General features: G+C 37.2%; 2 protein-coding genes across 3 annotated transcripts in view; one reads left to right on the plus strand and one right to left on the minus strand.

Annotated features, from left to right (window-relative positions):
* The window catches only part of PPP1R42 (protein phosphatase 1 regulatory subunit 42), a 50,468-nt gene extending 37,683 nt beyond the window's left edge, over positions 1-12,785 (minus strand). Inside the window, exons 1-6 of one of the 2 annotated variants that reach the window (XM_045049758.1) lie at positions 12,581-12,785; positions 8,869-9,086; positions 6,328-6,494; positions 4,315-4,453; positions 2,761-2,877; positions 2,522-2,566 (exon numbers count right to left, since the gene is read on the minus strand). In XM_045049758.1, coding sequence (XP_044905693.1) covers positions 2,522-2,566; positions 2,761-2,877; positions 4,315-4,453; positions 6,328-6,494; positions 8,869-8,997 — 597 coding nt within the window. In that variant the 5' untranslated portion in view covers positions 8,998-9,086; positions 12,581-12,785. The remainder of the gene's footprint in view (positions 1-2,521; positions 2,567-2,760; positions 2,878-4,314; positions 4,454-6,327; positions 6,495-8,868; positions 9,087-12,580) is intronic. The other variant, XM_011291368.4, reaches the window with a different exon arrangement.
* A 3,360-nt stretch (positions 12,786-16,145) lies between these two features.
* Positions 16,146-16,855, plus strand: LOC109496027 (thymosin beta-4-like). Its single transcript, XM_045050233.1, has one exon. The coding sequence runs from the start codon at positions 16,328-16,330 to the stop codon at positions 16,460-16,462; it is 135 nt and encodes a 44-aa protein (XP_044906168.1). The 5' UTR covers positions 16,146-16,327; the 3' UTR covers positions 16,463-16,855.
* The last annotated feature ends 5,032 nt before the right edge of the window (positions 16,856-21,887 follow it).

A 21,887-nucleotide genomic window follows, 5' to 3' on the forward strand; every position in this document is an offset into this window, starting at 1 on the left:
TATCTATTGAGCATTCACAATGTGTTAGAGACTGAGCTAGGCACTGGGGTCCCTATCATAGTAAATTGGCCTCTTTTTTGTTCCTAGAATACTCAGAATCTTTACACCTGCTGTTCCCAATGCTTGGCATGTTCTTTCCTTAGCTCTTTGCATAGATTGTTTCTTTATCATTCTTCAGATCTCAGCATAAATGTCATTTCCTCAGAGGCTTTTTTTAATAACCTGGTTTAAAATATCCACTGACCCCTTTTCCATTATGTCATCCTATTTAATTCCTTCATAGCCCTTTTTACAATCTTCTCTGCTTATTTATTTTCTGACTGTTCCCTCTTCTGTGTCATTTTAATGTAAGCTCTTTGAGGGTAGAGAGACCCTGTCTTTCTTGATCATGGTATCCTCAGTGCCTAGAACATGTTTTCTGAAGTCCAAGGGCAGTGCCTGGCACATATGATACCATAAATATTTTTAATAGACTAGCTTGATGGGAACAGGTTCAGGAAACACTACACAGGGGAGGTAACATTGAGTTCAATATTAAAAAAAAAGGGTTTGGTTATTTAGACATTTATCATTGGAATGAATAATTAATAGTAATGAAAGTATTTATTTTGGTTACACATTTATCCTGGTTATACATTATTAATGTTGCCTAAGAATAATTATTGTAGGTGAAATAGCTAGGTCTTAATGTCATTTAAAAAAACTTCCTTTGGGATCATTTGGAGGCAAGAATTTTTGTCCCATTATCAAACTTTCATTTTTCTGTTCAGAGTTAAAAGCATAATAGAATAATTTGTTTTGTTTAAAATTTTTTTTAACATTTATTCATTTTTTAAGAAACAGAGACAGAGCACAAGTGGGGGAGGGCAGAGACAGAGGGAGACACAGAATCTGAAACAGGCTCCAGGCTCTGAGCTGTGAGCACATAGCCCGATGCGGGGCTCAAACCCATGAACTGTGACATCATGACCTGAGCCGAAGTTGCACGCTTAACCAACTGAGCCATCCAGGTGCCCCCCCGCCCCCCTGCCCCCCCAAAATTTTTTTAAGTAAGCTCCATGCCCAGCATGGAGCCCAACATGGGGCTTGAACTCACAACCCTGAGAGCAAGACCCAAGCTGAGGTCAAGAGTTGGATGCTTAACCAGCTTAGCTGCCCAGGCACCCCTAAAACTTAAAGTATTTTTGAATGCAGAATTTATCCTATGAACTTCTTACATCCTTCATGTTGTAAGTTGAAACAATTAATTGAGTCATGCTTCCTTATTGGTCTTTATATTTTAAACATCCATCCTGATCAGTGGCATTTTAGGTGTTTTTAAGGAATTCATTAGTAGTATAATACATATAATATTTATTTTTGTAATTATCTACTGCTTATAGTAGTTATGGGATGAGCTAGGTAATAGGTATGAATTTGGAAACAAGGTCAGAGAAAAAAAATTTTTTTAAGTTTATTTATTTATTTTAAGAGAGGGAGAGAGAGCACAAGCAGGGGAAGGGCAGAGAGATAGGAAGAGAATCCCACGCAGGCTCCGCACTGTCAGTGCAATGCCAAGCGCCAGGCTCAAACTCATGAACTATGAGATCATGACCTGAGCTGAAATCAAGAGCCAGATGCCTAACAGACTGAGCCACCCAGGCACCCCAGGGAATACTTTTTTAAGGTCAGTGGATAGCTGTCTGGAAGTAGTTTTGAAAACAAGAGCGCTGTTATGGGAGAAAGAAGCTCTTCGTTCCTCTGGTGGCTCCATGTAAAGAAATTATAAATTTTTTTTTTTAATAATTTTTTTAACGTTTATTTATTATGGAGAGACAGAGAGACACAGAGTGTGAGCAGGGAGGGGTAGAGAGAGGGGGAGATACAGAATACGAAGCAGGCTCCAGGCTCTGAGCTGTCAGTAGAGAGCCTGCTGCGGGGCTTGAAGTCACAAACTGCGAGATCATGACCTGAGCCAAAGTCAGTCGCTTAACCAACTGAGCCACCCAGGCGTCCCTCCATGTAAAGAAATTATACCACAAGCCATCCCATTGCCAAATCAGAAACTGTGAGGTTATGACAGGGCTCAGCTTACAGACGACTGTTTCCAGGAAGCCTTCCCTAGCCCCAGGCTGAGTTAGTGCCACCACAATACTTGCGAAAACAGAATCACATTGTTTTTTCATTACTTGTTGACTGTAGGTTTTTTGAGCCCCTGGACTATAATCTTCCATCTTCTGATTTACACAGAATAGTACAGTGCCTGAGAGACCTGTAGGTGCTCAGTGCGTATTTGAAAGAATAAATAACTGAATGAATATGGGATGATATGACATACGATGACATGAATATAGTTAGTGCAAATTAGAATAAGTTCAAGATCCAGGTACTTCCCCAAGGAGCAGCAGCCTGGAGAGAGTTCAGATCTAATCCCAGTTACTAGAAATTCATTCATTGGGAGATCACAGTTAAGTGGCAAGAAATCTAGTCTCTAGAGGGAAACATTTGCTGGCAAAATAATACAGAGAGGAAAAGCACATACTTTCTTCTCAGAGAAACTTCTTTCTGTTGGTGAGGGGTGGAGGCACTGGGGTATGGAAGAGAAAACCAGGTAAGAGGGCAGAATTATGCAAATAAATATATTAAGAAGTAGAGATTCATAAGCTAGTTTTAGAGTAAATCTAGAATAGTTTTTAAAGTAATAAATTTTATAGATATTTAAAAATTTTTTAAATCACAATTTCATGTAAATATTTTTAAACTAATTTTTCTTTACACTACCTTCACATGCAGAAGTTGGTTGTCAACTGCTATGAGCTGATTAAGATTCTCCAGTATTTCTAAGTCTCTTATGTCATCAATATTATTATTGCTGATATTCAATATAGAGAGGGATTTCTGTAAGAAAAATAAATTAGCATTAGTAAACAGTCTAATTAAATACTATATATAGGAACCAGAAATCTTAATGTGTGAAAAATTTAAGATTTAACAGTTCAGGCTGTTTTGCTCTTTAGGTAAGAAAATTAAAATCCATGGAGATTTTGTTTCTATGCCATATGTTTTTTCAGACATAACTTTGGGACTTCAGTAATTGTGATATGACTTACTATTTTTGTCTACAGTTCCTTCATAAGTCTGATTTTCCCTTTCCAGAATATAAAAGAGATTTATAGAAAAAAGAAGCCAGGAATCAATAAAGAAAAAAGATGCCCAGCAAACAAATGTTAACACAGTGTAGAAAAATGCTTATTTCAGTTTAAGCAAATTATCATTTTCTATTAAATATCACTAAGATTTGTACTTACATAGGAAGAAACAGTTTTTGTCTGTTTTTTAAAATAGGAAACATAGGTAAGAATAAAAGGATATCTGGTTTTTATTTTTATCTCTCTCTCTATAGTTTCCTCTTGACAATCCACATGTTCAGAGGTACTTAAAATAATAATTAGCTAATTAACAAGAGGGATCAACATTGGCTGTTAGTGAGGACATAAATATACAATAGAGCAGCATTAAACCAAAGCCATCTTAAAATCTATGATGGCCCAGTAAGCTCTACCAAGATTGAGTCTACCCATCAAGGCATCTATATAGCCAACTTTTAGATTATATACTTCTTGATACTTTTTAAGACTTTAAATACAGCTTAAAAGGATTATGCCTTATATTTAGAATTTTGGAATCTGCTTGAATATTTGCAAAACTTGAGCAAACAAAAATGTTTTTAGTGGCATTTCATAATAAATGGCATTTCATAAAAAAGCCACCTCTGGCTTCTCAACTAATTGTGACACCTCCACAATGTATCTGGGTGTCAGGTCACAGCTGGAGCATCAAATCTGGTACTCCCAGATCTACCTGCTTCTGATAAGGCAGAGCCACATGTAAGGCAGCCTACAATGAAATCAGAATCCAGCGAGAAGACAATTTATCATCATCATTATTCTCTAGGTTGTTTAAAATTTGCCAAATAATTGTCCATTACTCTTTCCTTAAGCTTTTTCCTAAAATTTTGAATCATGATAATCACCAAGGTTGAAATTATTAATGAATTGACATCTGGATTAGAACTTGATAATTTACATAACTTTTTTACATCCTTCTTTTGATATTTTTAGTACCCTAGAGGCAGGCGTTATTATCTCAACTTTATAGCTGCTGAGTCTCTGAGAAATTATGTGAGAAAAGTTAGTTTTAGCCCTCAAATAAATTAACTGGCCATATAAACATACACAGTGTGTATAATGTCCAAATATACCTTTGCCACCTTCCTGTTCCATTATAACTGTTAATCACTATATTCTTTGTCAGAATATTCAAATGTGGCCTTACTCCCAGAGAATGAAGAGTTCTTGGATCAAACAGCAGCTTTTCTCCAAGAGGAAGCCTCTGACTCTCAACATGAAGCTCTCTTAGTCCTTCTAATCCTTCTAAACCTTCTATGACAGCAATATAATTGCTTCCCAGATACCTGCAAAATATAAAACAGCTTTATTTTTATTTTTTTTATTTGAGAGAGAGAGAGAGAGAGAGAGAGAGAGCACGTGCATGTGAGCAGGGGAGAGTGCAGAGGGAGAGAGAGAGAATCTCAAGCAGGCTACATGCTCAACAGGGAGCCTGATGAGGGGCCTGATGTGGGGCCCAATGCAAGGCTTGATCCCATGACACTGGGACCATGACCTGAGCCAAAATCAAGAGTCAGATGCTCAACTGCTCAGCTGACTGAGCCACCAAGGCATCCCAATATAAAACAATTTTAAATAGACATTCTGAGAACATCATGATCTGCAAACATAATGAAAACATAGTAACAATCACTGAGCTGTGTGAAAATTATACAAAGAATGCAGAAATATGTGGAATTTTCTCTTTACAATGAGCCAAAGAAAGGTTTATTTATATGATTCTTACACTTAATTTAGTCTAAGAAATTATTTTTTTTTAAGTGAGAGAATTGGAATGGTCCTTATTAAATGATCTACCAGTGCTCCTTTTATATGTTAGGGCACAGAAAAATCATGTGGGTAGTAGGTTTAAAAATGAAGATTTTTAGGGGCGCCTGGGTGGCTCAGTTGGTTAAGCATCCAACTCTTGATTTTGGCTCAGGTCATGATCTCATGGTTCATGAGTTTGAGCCCCACGTCTGGCTGTGTGCTGATAGTGCAGAGCCTGCTTGGGATTCTCTCTCTCCCTCTCTCTCTGCTCCTTCCCTGCTCATTCATACTTGCTCTCTCAAAATAAATAAATAACCTTTTTTTTAAAAAAAAAATTAAGATTTTTGGGCCTAACCCCAGAGATTCTCATTTGGCTGTCTAGGTCAGAACCCAGAAATCTGCATTTTTTAAAATGTTTATTCATTTTTGAGAGGAGACAGAGAAAGAGAGAGTATGAGCAGGGGAGGGGCAGTGAGGGGGGACAGAGGATCTGAAGCAGGCTCTGCACTGACAGCAGTGAGCCTGATGTGAGGATCAAACTCAGGAACCATTGTGAGATCATGACCTGAGCTGAAGTTGGATGCTCAACCGACTGAGCCACCTAGGCACCCTGCCATCTGTGTTTTCAATAAGCATTTCCCTCATCTTCTTCCCATTTTGAGGTTCTTGGCCCACTTTTTGAGAAGGACTGATAGTTCCTCCAGTCTGGGAAAATAATTCTACCAGCCTTCATTGAATTAAAATAATTATAGGCAGTAAATGCCTTTTTACACTCAAATCTAAATCAACGTCATCAACTCTCTGACCCTGCCCTTTGAGATGTGTGATTCTTAAAGGCACAGAGCTCATTTGGTGTCCATGGAAAATCAAAAATCAAAATCAAAAAGTTTCCATGGAAACTTTTTTTCCCCAGTTGAGTCTTTAAGGATGCTTTAGGTATCCTTATAAGTGGTTAAGACACCTTACTCTCCTGCAAAAGAAAAGTATGTCAGGCTTAATGAAACAAATTGCCAAGTATAACATGTGTAACACTTTATTTTGCACTAATAATACTACAAGAGAATAAAAATTGAGGCCTATTCCACAAAAGTGCAGATAATGGAAAGGTCTGCATGCAAAAATATTACTGTAATGATGACAAACAATTATGTTACTTAAAAATAAAAGCACTAGGGGTACCTAGGTGGCTCAGTTGATTAAACCTCCAACTTGATTTCAACTCAGGCCATGATCTCACAGGTGGTGAGATCAAGCCCCATGCTATCAGCATGGATACTGCTTGGCATTCTTCCTCTCTCTCTCTCTCTGCCCCTCCCAGCTCACGCGCGCGCGCGCACACACACACACACACACACACACACACACACACGCACTCTCTCTCGAAAACAAACATTAAAAAAAAAGCACTTACAGTTTTTCCAGTTTCTTTAATGACCTGAGGTTCTCTATACATGAAATACAATTGTTTTGTAGGTACAGGTGGGTCAGATTTGTAGCATAATTCAAGTTAGTGATTTCACTAATACGGTTATCATACAAGTATAAAACACTAAGACTTTTGCAAGGAGAGAGGTCTCCCTAAAAGGAAAACAAAAACAGGTTATTCTTAATTTCTCCTGAAAACTTAGAAGTTTGTTTTTAAGAAAGTTTTCCACTTTCTGTACATTTCCTTAAGTTTAATATAATAGTGTATCTCTGTTCTTATTAGCACAGTAAAAACAATACTAGAATGATTATAAAATTAGTTCTAGGTTTTAGTATTCTGTAACTATATCAGTAAAATTGTATTTGTTAAGAAGGATTTTCCTAGGGCAAGCAGTGTTTCTTGGAAGCAATTAGGTTTCTCTGGAAGTTGAAACATTTAACAAATTAATGCTTCAACATTGTAGAATAGGGATTAATCATTCTGTGGAATTAGAAGGAAGCTGTTATTTATAATACTGAAAATGGGAAGTCATTGGATATTCAAAAATAATAGATGAATAAATTATGATAGTACTATTGAAGGGAATACTGTTTAACCATTAAATATTGTTTAGTTTCCTTAGTAATATTTTATAGATCTCAGAATGAAAACAGTACATTCAATATGACCCACTATTGTAAAATTATATGAATACATGCCTAGAAAGAAGACTGGAAGGACATCACCTACGTGTTAATAGTGGTTTACTCTGCATGATAGGATTATAAGTTTCTTTCTTTTTATATGTATTTATATTAATGAACATCAGTTACTTTTGAGATAAGGAAATAATTAAAGGTATTTTTAAAAGTCTGCCATTCTGTGTGGGTGGTAGAGTCAGCCTAGAGTAAGTAGGCAAGAGCTAGAGTGAAGTTACACTCAAAAATACCTCAGCTTGGGATGCCTGGCTGGCACAGTCAGTGGAACATGGCAACTCTTGATCTTGGAGATGTAAATTCAAGCCCCATCTTGGATACAGAGATTATTTAAGAAAAAAAAAAACCTGAAAAAATCTCAGCTTTTATTAACAAGTTCTTTTAAAATATAACGCCATCTTGGGGACTTATAAACTTAAGTTTATAAGTTATTCTTATCTTGGTGTGAATTATATATAATTCACCCTTATACAACATGGATTTGAACTGCATGGGTCCACTTATACATGGATTTTTTTTCTGATAAATACTATATAGTACTGTAATATATTTTCTTGTTTTCTTAATAATGTTCTCTTTTCTCTAGCTTTATTTTAAGAATACAGTATATAATACACGTAACGTACAAAATATGTTAATTGACTTTATGTTATCAGTAAGATTTCTGGTCAACAGTAGGCCATTAGTAGTTAAGTTTTTTGGGAATTAAAACTTATATGAGGGTTTTTGATTGTGTTGGGTGACAGGGTGTTGAGGAGTGTGGGGGTGTTGGTATCTCTAACCCCCATATTTTTCTAGGGTCAGCTGTACCTAGTTTGCTTTCCTCTTAACAAGGGTCATCTACACCAAAGGAGCACTGATTGTGACAGGACAAAAGAACAGCAGAGGCTGTCTGCAGAGGGCAAGTGTGTAATGGTATAATGATGTAGAGAGTTTTCTGGGCAATTGGATTCATGGGGAGAAGAATCACTAAGAAACTGGAAAGAAATACAGAATAGGAACTTGGTAGAGTCTGCAAAAAAAAAAAAAAGTCTTAATTGACACTTGTGCCTGGGGCTTTGTTATTTTTTTCATTCACTTGAAAAACATTTATTAAGCACTTAATATGGGTTAGGCGCTGTGTTGGATGGGGGATTTAGAGTGATATGAACAAAATAGACATCATCTCGGCCTTTATGTACCTTATGTTTCTGAGAAAATTTCTCTCATGTGTAGTCTTTAGCATTTTATTGTAGACAATAGACATCAATACAAATGGCCTAAAAGGGTTATTGCTCCCTTTAAAGTTACCCACATTAAGGCCAACTTAACACAGAGAAAATACAGTGTCAGAATATATCCAAGTAAACAGTCTTGTCTGATATAAATGGCAGTATAACCTACATTTATATAACCAGTTAAATTATGTGTGAAAAAGATTTCACTGTTAAAGTTTTAAAATATGGTATTCATATAGTTCATTCTTACTACTTGATATGTTAAAAAACTCATATTCCAAGCATCTGGAATTATACAAAAGCATTATCTTTGAAATTGTTTTCCAACATAACACTTTCAATTCTAGTTTGCTACATAGAGTATTTCAGGGATAGATACATATATTTAGCACATAGATTTAACAATCACAATGATATATTTTGTAGAGGTTTAGTTTTAATAATTTTAATACCATAAGCATGAAATTAAAATAAAAATACAATATACAGCCGACTAATCAAAATACAATTAACGAGTATGATCAAAATATAGTTAATAAGGAGGTATTTTCTGACATCAATTTCTAAACTTTACATTGTTAATTATGTAAAAATAGGAAATTTAGAATTCTTACAATTGTATCTATATTTTTGTCTGAAAAATTTAGATGAGTTATTTTCTTCAGGTATCGTGAAGTGGTTTCTTCTTTTCGGGGTTTAAGATTGTTACTTTTGGCAATTAGATCCAAGGTTAGTCGAACCATGATTTCTCTATAAGTCAAACTCTCAGCAGTAGCTCTGTTCTGATACCATGTCAGGAAGCAGGTTTAACTATTGTTTTATGCTCAACTTTCTATATAAAAAAAAAAAAAAGGAGCATTATGTACATGGCAATTTAGGAAAAATTATTTTGACTTGCTCTTTAATTTTCTTATGTAGAACTATTTGATAAACTACTTCAGAGACATTTTAAAAGGCATTTTCTAAGTTTATAGACTTAATTCTTCTTATAAACAGCTTAAAAAACCAAAATTAATTAAATATACAATGTGCATTCATTTCTATTTTTAATCTTTTCCTCTCCCTAGTATTGAGTTGTTACTGTGGGCATCTTTTAAAGGATTTTTTTTCCTCTCAAGGAGTATCATCTGATGTTTTCACATGAAGGCCCAGAGGTTGGTCTCTACTCAAGCTAGTGGCAGTTGAGAATGAGACCAGAATGGTCTTCTGGCTCCTTTTTCCATAGAACCCATGCTCAGTCTCATGAACCATGAGATCATGACCTGATCTAAAATCAAGAGTTGATGCTTAACTGAGTCACCCAGGCACCCCTATAAGTAATTTTTAGATACACTTATATTTTTATCAGATACCAGTATTTTGTTGATTATACATGTAGCAAATATCCATTCCCTGACTTTAGTTTGTTTTTTCTCCTTTTTTTCTCCTAGTTTGTGTTTAATGGCATCTTCTAAAAAACAGAAGCTATATATTTTTTTCATGTAGTCAAATGTATCATTTTTTTGCCCATGTTTTATGCTTTTTGTGGCTTATTTAGTAACCCCCTTCCCTATCCACATTTAAGAGAAAGACTTTTTTTTCTTGTAAACATGTTTAGTTTTGCTTTGCTTTGTAAATTTTGTCTGCATCACTGTGATCAGAAGCAGCAATCAGTGCTCAGAGGACAGATCCTTGATATTTGGTGGCTAGTATGTTTTTTGCCCATTTTGGCTTCTACAAGCTATATGTAAGGTACTCTAGAAACCCTGCTCCTGGGTTGTGTGTAGGGGATGGATAGTTGCTGTAGAACAGAAATTGACCAAAATTTATTTCAGTTTATTGTCTAAGCCTTCTCCTGGAAGTTGTTAGCCTTCAGTAGACTCCAGGTTCCAAAATACTTATATCAGACAGATTCTGCCAGTGCAGTTGTTGTCTAGGTGGGGAAACAGTTGCTTCCTACTCTGCCATGTTCCCAGAATCCTTTTCTCCTTAACTCTTTCATACACATTTTAAAAATCAACTTGTTGGGGTGCCTGGGTGGCTCAGTCAGTTAAGCGTCTGACTCTTGGTTTTGGCTCAGGTCATGATCTCATAGGTTCATGGGATCGAGCCACACATCAGGCTTTGTGCTGACAGCATGGGGCCTGCTTAGGATTCTCTCTCTCCCCCTCCCATTCTGCCCCTCCCTGCTGGTGCCAGCATGCATGTGTGCTCTCTCTGTCTCAAAACAAACAAACAAGCAAACAAACAAACAAACAAACTTAAAAGAAAATCAACTTGTTATGTTCCATGAAAAATCCTGTCAGGATTTTGTTAGGAATTGCACTGAATTTATAAACCATTTGTAAAGCACCAACACATCTCTAATATTGAGACTTCTTTTCCATCACTATGGTATGCCTCTCTATTTTAGGAGTGCTGCTTTAATGTAGTTTTATAATTTTCTTGTAATTAAGGCCATGCATAAGTTTTTTAAAGTCATTTTTAGGAATTATATATTTTTGTTGATACTGCAAGTGACATTCTTTTAGGAATTACATTCTCTAGAGCTTGTGTATAGAAATGCAATATTTTAACGTTTATTTTTGGGACAGAGAGAGACAGAGCATGAACGGGGGAGGGGCAGAGAGAGAGGGAGACACAGAATCGGAAACAGGCTCCAGGCTCCGAGCCATCAGCCCAGAGCCCGACGCGGGGCTCGAACTCCCGGACCGCGAGATCGTGACCTGGCTGAAGTCGGACGCTTAACCGACTGCGCCACCCAGGCGCCCCAGAAATGCAATATTTTAAAAAATATTTGAAATATTTAAAATATGATTTCTTTACCCATATTTTAAAATTTTAGACTTTTTTCTGGAAATTTCAAATATCACTTTTACACTGATAACCGGTGAAAATGCACATCTTAAAGTGGCTATACACCCCAGGATTTCTCTCATAGCTGAGGCAGGAACTGCCATACAGGTGGCCATACAGGAGCAATCCTGTACTATGATGGGGGTGATGCCCTGTGGGGGTAATTTTTACACATGGGAGACAGTAGCCTCAATTATTTATTTTCCCTTCTTTCTTTCCCCCATGCACTTTTAGGAGACACAGCCATTTCAAAGGGTCTCTCTGAAAACAGCTCTGGTCTTTTGAGTTACATACTGGGTTGTGTTTGTTCTTCCATCTCTTTCTCATTCCTTTTTTCCTTCTGTACTACTTCCCTAAAATTAACAACCCCCTCCCCCACAAAACGTGTTATTATATGAATTTTTGCTTCAGGCTCTGTTTTCTAACCTGGGCTAAAAGAGAAAATTTGGATCATCTGAATCGTCATGAATGACCATGCTATAAATGGATTTTGGCTCTAGGTTCCAGTGCACAAAGTGGTGTTTGTATAGAAATAAATTTGATTTTCTCAGATAATTAGGAAAGTAAAGAGGCAAATGTGATATAGAAATGAAATATTTATTAAACCAAGGTAAGGGCAATGGACCTCATCAACAAGCTATAGGAAAACATTCCAGGAGCTTGAATATGGAAAGGGATCCCAATAAGTGAATAACACACAATAATAGAGACTTAACTCAAAAGAACCTGCATTGTAGCAGTATTATCCACACAAAGATTTAGTTTCATTAAAACACCACCAGTCATTTTATTAATGTATATTAATTTAAACTTTATTGGTATTGTAGTTTGTTTTAGAGATATTATAACCTTCAGGTGTTTAAATTGAACCTAGTTTGGATTTGGATACATTTTAGAACATTATAACAAAAGTAATTAAGTCAACATTTGTGGGGTGTCCTTGCTTTTCTTTTAAAAGAGGTTCATTATTTTCTAAAGTTTGTGAAACTACTTTTTCATAATTTTTCCCTACTAGATACCTGTTATCTCAGGATTCCCCTTGCTAGGATATCTCTGTCTGGATTGCCAGTGGGAGACAGTTTAGAGCTGCTTTACGGGCACTCTGGGAATCCATTTTAGTGGATCCCTTGGCTTAAATTATCCTTTGGGGCTCCCACAGGCTACCGGCAGTAGATGTTTCCGAATTTAGTTTGTGTATTTTCCTTTAGCGAGCTCCAGGCTCACTGGCTTCCCAAAGCTCAAAATCGCCGGGTTCCGCTCTGAGGCTTTTTTTCCCCCTTTACAAACTCATACCCGCGCAGATCCCGCTCCCTCACTCCGCGGCCACCCCTTCACCCGTGTCTCCCTTCTCTAAAGCGGTTTCTCAGCCTTGCCTGAGTCTATTTGTTTAAAATACAGACTTTCAGATTGATTTTCTGGAAACTCTAGATGTCTAGAGATAAGACTCAGGGGTCTTCATTTTAACCAGTAACCCAGGAAGGTCTTACTTACTGGCAGACAAGTTTGAGAAACGTGGCTTTATGGTTTCTTCAGCCCCAGACTTCTTCCCTGAAGGCACCTCTCCCCTTGCGGGAGGAACTGAGTCTGGAAGTCAGGTTTGTAAATTTCCTCAGTGCCTGGTTCCTCTGCAGCCTTGGTGCGGTTGCCAGGCGACCCAACGCTCTTGCTAGGGCAATGGCTTCCGGGAAATCTCGCGCGAGGTGTCTGGAAGCGTCAGGTCTGGCGCTGGTCCTTGTGACACCGGTCCCTCTCTGTGACGTGGCGGCCAGGGTTTGATGGCGACTAGATGGGGTCTGAATGAAGCTAGTTTGGTGAGGTCGTGAGGCATCGGTCATGTTAGCGGTTTAGTGAACCAAACAGTAGCCAGAACAATTTTTTGCAGGCCACAATTTCCCCTTCTTACTAGATGATCCTTCTATCAGCTTTAAACGTTTCAGTGCCCAATAACCACCTTTTCCCAGCAACAGACCAAAGTATAGCTCATACTCCACCCTTTCCTCAGGAAAGGAAAAAAAAAAGTCTTTAGGGTGACATTCTACTTCGTTCATCATGACCAGCTTCGCTGCTTGCTTCTTGGCCTCTATTCTCCAGTATTCTGACACTTGGCCCAATATGCCCTGTTTTAAAAGAAATTTCCCTTCGTCTCATAGATTTTCAAAGTAGCAATAGGACACACTTTATTTCCTCCTTAATTCTTATTTTCCCTTTTGAGTTCCAAGGACCCAGCTTGGAATTAGCACATCCTTTCTGAAGCTTTCCTATGTACTCAATCTTGTTAAGTGTTTCTCTCTTCCGCCCCCCCAACCCCCACTAGGATATATTAAATTCTTTAACATAGCATTTAACATGTTAGTATATATTTGTTACCTATTAATTGTATCCAATAAGCTGGTAAATTCTTTGAGGGCAAGGATTATATCTTTAACTTCACTATCCAGGACTTGGCAAAAAGCGCCTTGTACATTAGCAGTCACTCTATAAATGTTTGTAAAATGAATAATTTATAAGTGAAGGGGAAGAATAGAACAAGTAACTGACATTTACAGTGGATAGACTGGGAGTCATTAGGGATATGGTAAATTGAGCAGTCTGGATGTAAGAAACAGTGCAAGCCAGAAAACAGTAACACTTGTGATATTGGTGGGATGGAGGTAGGGGTATGGGTGGTATAGGTGTGGGGAAAGGTGGAAAGGTGTTATTGCTGTTCCTTGAGCAAAGAAGCATCAGAGTAGAAGACTGTTAGAGTTGCAGGCAACTTAGTGCCCATGTCTACTGTCCAACTTGTCATGTTGAAGATAAGGAGACTCCCAGGCCTAGAGGGAGGAAAGAAATATGCTACAGGTCACATCTGAGGTGACAGAGAGGGGATTTACCCTTGGGCTCCTGACTTCACCCTAACCCTAACCCTAACCCTAACCCTAACCCTAACCCTAACCCTAACCCTAACCCTAACCCTAACCCCTTTTCTTATATCTCATTGACCTAGAAGAAAAGATAGGGGGATATGGACAGATGAACCCTTATCCCATTCAGGACATTGTTGCTAAAGTCCAGTTGTGAGGCAGTTTCGGCCTGGATTAGGTTGAAGGCAAAGGAAGTGGCAAGGAATGAACAAATTTAGGAGGCATCTTGAAACATGATTTAACAGAGATTTATAGGATAAAGGGAGGAAGAAGTTGAAAATAATCCCTGGGTATTAGCTAGGATAAAGGAATGATAATGGAGAAAGAGGAGAGGTAGCAAGAAATTTGAGGGGAACTCAATGAGTTTGGTTTATACATGCATTTTTTTTTTTATTTAAAAAAAATTTTTTTTCAACGTTTATTTATTTTTGGGACAGAGAGAGACAGAGCATGAACGGGGGAGGGGCAGAGAGAGAGGGAGACACAGAATCGGAAACAGGCTCCAGGCTCCGAGCCATCAGCCCAGAGCCTGACGCGGGGCTCGAACTCACGGACCGTGAGATCGTGACCTGGCTGAAGTTGGACACTTAACCGACTGCGCCACCCAGGCACCCCTATACATGCATGTTAAGTGTAAAGTGAGGTTTAATAGTTTCCAGCATAGAACTAATCATTGAAACCATGAGGTCATAAATGGCAGTGTGGGAGAAGGTAGGGAAGTGAGAAATAGCGAGTCAATAACTAGGCCAAGTAGTTTGGATGGAAGAGAGAAGCAAAGCTGGTTAAGATGTTAGAGTCATCAGAGATGAGATTTGTTCTGAGAAGAAATAATAATTCAGTGATTCATAAATTAACAATTTAGATTCAGATATGGGAGAGTTTGAGGAGGAGGGGTACCTAAAGAATAAAAAGCTACAGGGATGCCTGGGTGGCTCAGTTGGTTAAGTGTCTGACTCTTGATTTCCACTCAAGTCACGATCTCCTGGTTTGTGAGTTCCAGATCTGTTGGGCTCTGCGTTGACAGTGAGGAGCCTACCTGGGATTCTCCCTCTCTTTGCCCTTCCCCCATGAGTGTGTGCACTCTCTCAAAATAAATAAACTTAAAAAAAGAGAGAATGTGTGAGATATAATCCCTGTCTAGTGGCACACAGTGTTAAACAATAATCTGTGTATTTTCCAATATGGCGGTAATTTGGCAGACCACAAGAAATACTTGTCTTCAGTGACACGTTTAGTGTAAAGTACTCTAAGATTTACACTTTGACAGATGTTGGTAAATTTGTATTTGCAAAAGAAATGTTGTGAAGTCTTGAGAATCATTTTAAAAGGCACTCTTGGGCAAAAAAAAAAAAAAAAAAAAAAAAAAAAGGCACTCTTGGAAGAATAGTGCTATGAAGCACATTTTAAAAAGTCTCCACTGGAGTTTCCAAGTAACTTTAGTTAGAGCAAGTAACTTGCGCTCTTTGATAGAACAAACTGTCATTTAGGAGGGCCCTACATGGCAAAGAACTGAACATGACATCTAGCCAACAGCCAATGAGGAACTGAGACCTATTGTTTAAGTTTGGAAGTCAATCATGCCCCAGTTGAGCTTTTAGATGGAACCTTATCCCTGGCCAACACCTTGATTGAAGCCTTACGAGAGACCCTGAAGGAGAGGACCCAAATTCCTGACCCATGAAACCTGTGAAATAATAAAATTATATTGTTTTAAGCCACTAAGTTTTGGGGTAATTTGTTTTGCAGCAATAAATAATACAGGGAGCAATGGAAAATTCCTTTAAGCAAGGAAGATTTGCTTAGAAATTTGGGGCATGATTCTTATTTTTATAGGATATTTGGAAAGGAAATAAAGTGATTACAGAAAGTTTTAGTTTAGGTGGAATGAAAAGTTTCTTAACAATTATCCATTTATAGAAGCTGCATTTGTAGAATAGTACAAAGAAAACCCTTTGCTTATGGATGAGGCAGTTTCCATTCAAGGTATTACTCCTGATTTCTGTAACCTGGGGATGATCATTTAATTAAGAGCTTCATGGCCTACTAATGCCATGATGTATACAATATGGGAACTAATAACAAACAACTTTTATTTATTTAAAAATGTTTAAAAAATTATTTATTTTGAGGGAGTACAAGAGTGTGTGGGGGGGGAGAGGCAGAGAGAGAGAGAGAATCCTAATCCTCCCTCTCAGTGAAGAGCCTGAGGCAAGACTCGATCTCAGGAACCATGAGATCATGACCTGAGCTGAAATCAAGAATTGGTCACTTGGGCACTAGGCGGAGGCCACTGCACAGATCGGACTTCGCTTGCTTGTGCACCTCCTTTGCAACTATGACTGACAAACCTGATATGGCTGAGATTGAGAAATTTGATAAGTCTAAACTGAAGAAGACAGAAACGCAAGAGAAAAATCCACTGCCTTCAAAAGAAACGATTGAACAGGAGAAGCAAGCAGGCAAATCGTAATGAGGCATGCGCCACCAGTATGCACTGCACATTCCACAAGCATTGCCTTCTTATTTTACTTCTTTTAGCTGTTTAACTCTGTAAGATGCAGGGAGGTTGGATCAAGTTTAAATGACTGTGCTGCCCCTTGCCACATTGAGAACTACTGACAAACAAAGGCGCCTACCTCTCCCATGTGCTTGTCTGACTGGCAGCAAAGGAAAAGAACTTGCATGTTGGTGAAGGAAGAAGCTGGGTGGGAGGACCAGAGAAATCTAAAAAACAAGCTGGTTCAAGGTGTCCTACAGTCTGTAAAATGCAGTTTAATCAGAGTGCCATTTTTTTGTTCAAATGATTTTAATTATTGGAATGCACAATTTTTTTTAGTATGCGAATAAAAAGTTTTAAAACCTGGAAAAAAAAAAAAGAATTGGTCACTTAACCTACTGAGCCACCCAGGTACCCCAAGAAATAATTTTTAAAAAACTTAGTAACTGATTTCTGTCATTTGCTATATTATATATTCTATAATTGTAAATGATTTGTACACAGGTTATATATCAAAATCAGTGAAACATCTTGTATACCTGTATACTTTGTTTAGTTGCTTTATTTATTTGGCTTCTCTCTGCTTTATTTTAGGTCAGCTTGTTTGAAAAGAGCTCCTTTCCTTTATGCTTGTTTTTGAAAATGGCTGGTGCTTTTTTGCTAATGTGTGGCCCTTTCTATATTTCCATAATGGTGACCCTTGATTGAAAAACAATTTTTTTCCACTCTTGTTTTAAATCTATTAAAATTTGAGAAAAAGAATTTGAGAAAAGAGATTTATTTTATAGTGATTGCACAGTGCAACAAGTCAATTTCCCATACAAAGACATGAACCCATTTAATCTTGTCATTCTAAAAACACATATTGTTAATATTTCTTAAAAAGTTGAAATGTCCATTGCATTTGTTTCTTCACTGAACAAATACTCACCAAGTACCTGCCTTGTTCAAGGTGCTGGGGATACAGAAGTTAGTTAGACCAAGTCCCCAGGCTGTTGGAGCTTATATTCTAGTCAGCGGAGAGAGGCAGTGAAAAAGTAAATAAATCAATGACCAAGATAATTTCAGATTGTGGTACAGTCTGTGAAAGAAATAGAGTGAAACTGGGGTGGAAGGAGGGAAGGAGAGAGGTGTTATCTTAAGATGAGATGGCAAGGCCTCTCTGAGGAGGCAGAATTTGGACAGAGACTTGAAGGCTGAGGAGACTAACAAGCAGGCCTGAGTGCCTGCAAGGAAGTGTTCCAGGCCTGAGAAACACCAGTTTGAGGGCTTGGGGACAGGGGTGGGGAGGAGTGTGGTGTGTGGTGAGTGTTGAAGAACTGGATGAGCTTAAGGACCCAGAGGACAGTGTTGCTGGATCCTTTTGAGGAGGGGGAGAGAGAGAATGGAATGAAAGCAAAACAGGAATCCATCAGCCCTTAGGCCATAGTGTGAAATTTGGATTTTGATATATAGCAGCATTTAACCCATAAGGCAGAATGTAAAATTTCCCTTTGTTTTTAGGAAAAACTAATTTTATTATATTTAAAATTTGAATGAGAGAACAGTTGTCACTTTATTAAAATTTGAAATTCAAAATCTTGATTGCAATGTAATGTTATATAGTATTATCAAAGATGCTCTTAGAAATCTGATAGCAAGAGCCTGAGAGTTAGAAAATATAATTTCTATTTGTGCTCCCAATTCTCATATTTAACATAGCTTTCGATCTGGGGATAGCTAGAAGTTCATTGTGTTGTTGTCTGTCTAAATAAATTACTATTTCAATAGTTAATAGTTCCTTAGTTTTAAGTGATGTAGTATTTTACCTAAATATTGAGACCATTTAGAATGTTTAAAAATAATCTCCCCTGAAAAGTGGTGTTGATGTGTAATTCTCACATTGGTGACAGATCAACTTTTCTGAAGTTATAGAACATTTCAGATAGTTATAATTATTCAACCATGATTGTGTCCTCATAATGTCAGATCATAAATTAAATTTCTTATTTATCCTAATTTCTGTTACTTTATTTAAGCCCAGGATATTAAGATAATAGCCTCAAGTATACTGGAAACACATTCAAGAAACGATAGATGGATTACATAGAAGTTGAAGGAAAGGATTAAAGCTAAATACATGCATGTTTTAAAGGATTTATCTGATATCATAAATACAGTACAAATAATAAATGCAAATAAATTTAGTACAAATAATAAATTGAACTGAATATGAGGATGTGGTATGGGGTAGTAAATTCTAGGAACAAAAACGGAGCTATTTAAATCAAACATTTATTTGGAGATGAGCTTTTATCAGCTAATTTTTCAGGAAGGTAAATAATTTAAAGTTATGACTATTAATGATAAACATATTCATAGTTATGTGATAGATATTTATAATTCTCTATAATCTAACATAAAGGTCACAGAGCCCTATTCTGAACAATATACTTCTTTATGCATATGCCTCTTAGGTTATGAGAAGTACAACTGTAGTTCATCAAAATGTGCCCCAAGGCACAATACCATTTTACTCAGTCATTAGTAAGGTTAGCATAATTGCTTAGTATAATCCAAAGAAAATATGAGTACTGACATCAGGGACTCTCCAATTTGTTAGGCAATTGTTCCATAATTTTTGGCACCAAGATAATCCACATGTTGAAAAAGCAATTAATCATTGGTGCTAGTTATCAAGCTGTGATTTTAGCTATTTCCTCCCAAATTTGACCCCAAATGACAGAGTTCCTTATTTTATTTTTGAAATATTCTGATTTCTGAGATCAAAAGTTTAAATATGCCAATCTGGTTATAGTTGAGTTGAGCTTTGTGTTATTAGTTTTCTAAAATAAGTAGATCATAACTTTATATTTACAAAGGTAGATGGTATTTCTTCCACTAATATTTGGATAAAAGGTTTAGAAAAGTTTAGAAACTTACAGACTGGTTACCTCAGAAGAAATTAATTAAAATGCTTAAGCTAGCATTTTCGCCCCAAGAAGGTAAATTTATTTGCTGTTGGAACTTGTATCGAAAACAGGCCAAAACAAGAGAACACACAATTAGATTTTCAATTTTCTAACTAATATTTTGCAAACATAGTGATACAGATACATCAGTTACTAAATAATGAAAGTGAATGAAATAAATACCTCATCATAATTTTAACATTATCATCTTTTACTTATTTTATGTAATAAGGATGAATAAAAATAACAGCTGCCATTGTGTCTAATATATTTTCCTATCTTCAAAAAAACAATACCCAAACAACCCCTGCCCTCACATTGTCCACCAATGTATGTCTTTGGTGTTTATAGTTAAAACAATCCAGAAATATAGAAAGAAACCTTGGAAATTCAATAGTCTCTGTTCAGTTCAGTTTATTCAGCTACATGTGGATACAGTGCAGGCTTCGCAATACAAATGAACTCCTCTCTGCATGCATGACTTACGCATCTGTACCTCATCACTCATATAACAGTTTTTGGAAACTCTGAACCTCTGCAATATGCAGCACTCCAACTCTCAGTTTCTGTGATTCATTGTTGCTTATGCTCTTGCTCTTCTGTGTTTATTTTCCATACGGCTGTGCTGTTAGTCAGTTTATTATTATATTGTGCAATGCAGTGATTTTTCAAAATTCTGAATACCAGGTAGTCCTACTAATTTGTAACAACAATCTTCACACTTGATCCCTCAAATGGAGCACATGATGTTTGGTCTCAGAACTTATTTTCCAAATTCAGAAACAATGGAGCACAAATGGCTTCTCTTCCCATTGGTTCTTTGTTCTTGGCAGTACTGCTGATTTCAAAATAACAGCATGTGTGGTATCTTATTGTTAATCAATAAGTAAAACCTGTAGAAGGAAGAACTCACTTCATAATTGGACATTGTAACCAAAAAATGGTAGTAAATGCATAAATTCTCAATAATGTATAGCACTGCTGAGTTGTTTTGAACAAGAACCTAGAGATACTAAAACAATATGGAAAATTTGGAACACCCTTGATTCCGGGATCTTGCTGTATGTATTCTTGACTGGTCCCAATCCCCATTCCATATCCACTGACTTCTCTATCTCTGCTCCAGCCTGTGCTTCTGGCTCCAGTCTTATTATTTGGACATTGGGATTAAGTTTTTGATGACGAGTGACATTTCCTGTATAATATCACCAAAGACCTTGAGAAATTATCTCAAAAAAAAAAAAAAAAAAAAAAAAAGGAAACTTAACAAAAAACAGACTTCACTTAGAAAATGCTCTTTTCAGCTCCTGAATAGCTCAAGACTGTAAGATAATACTTTGCAGGAAAAGGCAACCCCAATTCACAACTTAGTTTCTGAATGATGGCTGCAATTAAACCCTGATTTCCTAAAAGCACATTAATCTAAATTCGAGCATTTATGCCAAAAGAGATCATGAAAATACATTACAAAGGATCTTGCTTTTTAATAAAGCAAATACATTTACAACAACGTGCAAATGCTCCTTTCTGGGTCATTTTTTGCTGGATTGGACCATTGAGTAGAGGGGACATTTTTGGTTGCCTCTGTAGTATCCATTTAACCTCTCAGTGTATAGTGGTCATACATTTTGGGGATTACTAATCCCATTCCTACCTCCCGGTGTGGCCCTAAATTGGTTTAAACCAGTCTCTATATGTAATCTCAGGGGTGAGCTCGTGATCCATTTGTCCAGAGTGAACTTAGAATCTTATTTTGACAATCAGGAGCAGCTTTCACCCTAACTGGATGGTGTGGTGGGTAGCCAGCGTGAGGGAATCCAGCTTTAGGTTTAGGTCAACATGTGGAAGGCAGAGCTGAGAACCGTAACAGGAAGCCTAATCCAACTGTGCCTAAACCAAATATGATTCTGGACTCAGGTGAGCCAACAAATCCTTTTTGTTTAAGCAACTAGATTTAAAAAATATATATTTATTTGTTCTGGGGAGAGCATAAGCTGGGGGAAGGTAAAAAGAGGGGGACAGATGATCCAAAGCAAGCTCTGTGCTGACAGGCTGACAGCAGCGAGCCCGATGTGGGGCTTAAACTCACGAACTCATGAACTGTGAGATCATGATCTGAGCTGAAGTCAGACATGCTCAACCAAGCCACCCAGGTGCCTCAGCAATTGGATATTTTTATGTGTATATGTGTATTACTTCCAGTCAAGGCATCATTACTGAAATGTGGAGATTTCTCAAAATGAGTCCAATGAAGTTAGGACTGAAATAATTTCTTTTCCTAGTAATTATTATAGGCATTTTTCATAACACGAAGGTGTCTTGTTTAGGTCATGAATGTCAGATTAAATGTGGATTAACTGTATTTAAATCTTAGAATGAAAGCTCCTAGTATGTTTTCATGGTGACTCCAATGACTCCTTATTCTTTCATGTCAAAAACTTAACCAT

This window comes from Felis catus, chromosome F2 (genome assembly GCF_018350175.1).
Source record: "Felis catus isolate Fca126 chromosome F2, F.catus_Fca126_mat1.0, whole genome shotgun sequence".
Lineage (NCBI taxonomy): Eukaryota > Metazoa > Chordata > Mammalia > Carnivora > Felidae > Felis > Felis catus.

What these genes read in the sequence shown, in the direction of transcription:
- LOC109496027 (XM_045050233.1), top strand. Translation starts at nt 16,328, where the DNA reads ATGACTGACAAACCTGATATGGCTGAGATTGAGAAATTTGATAAGTCT.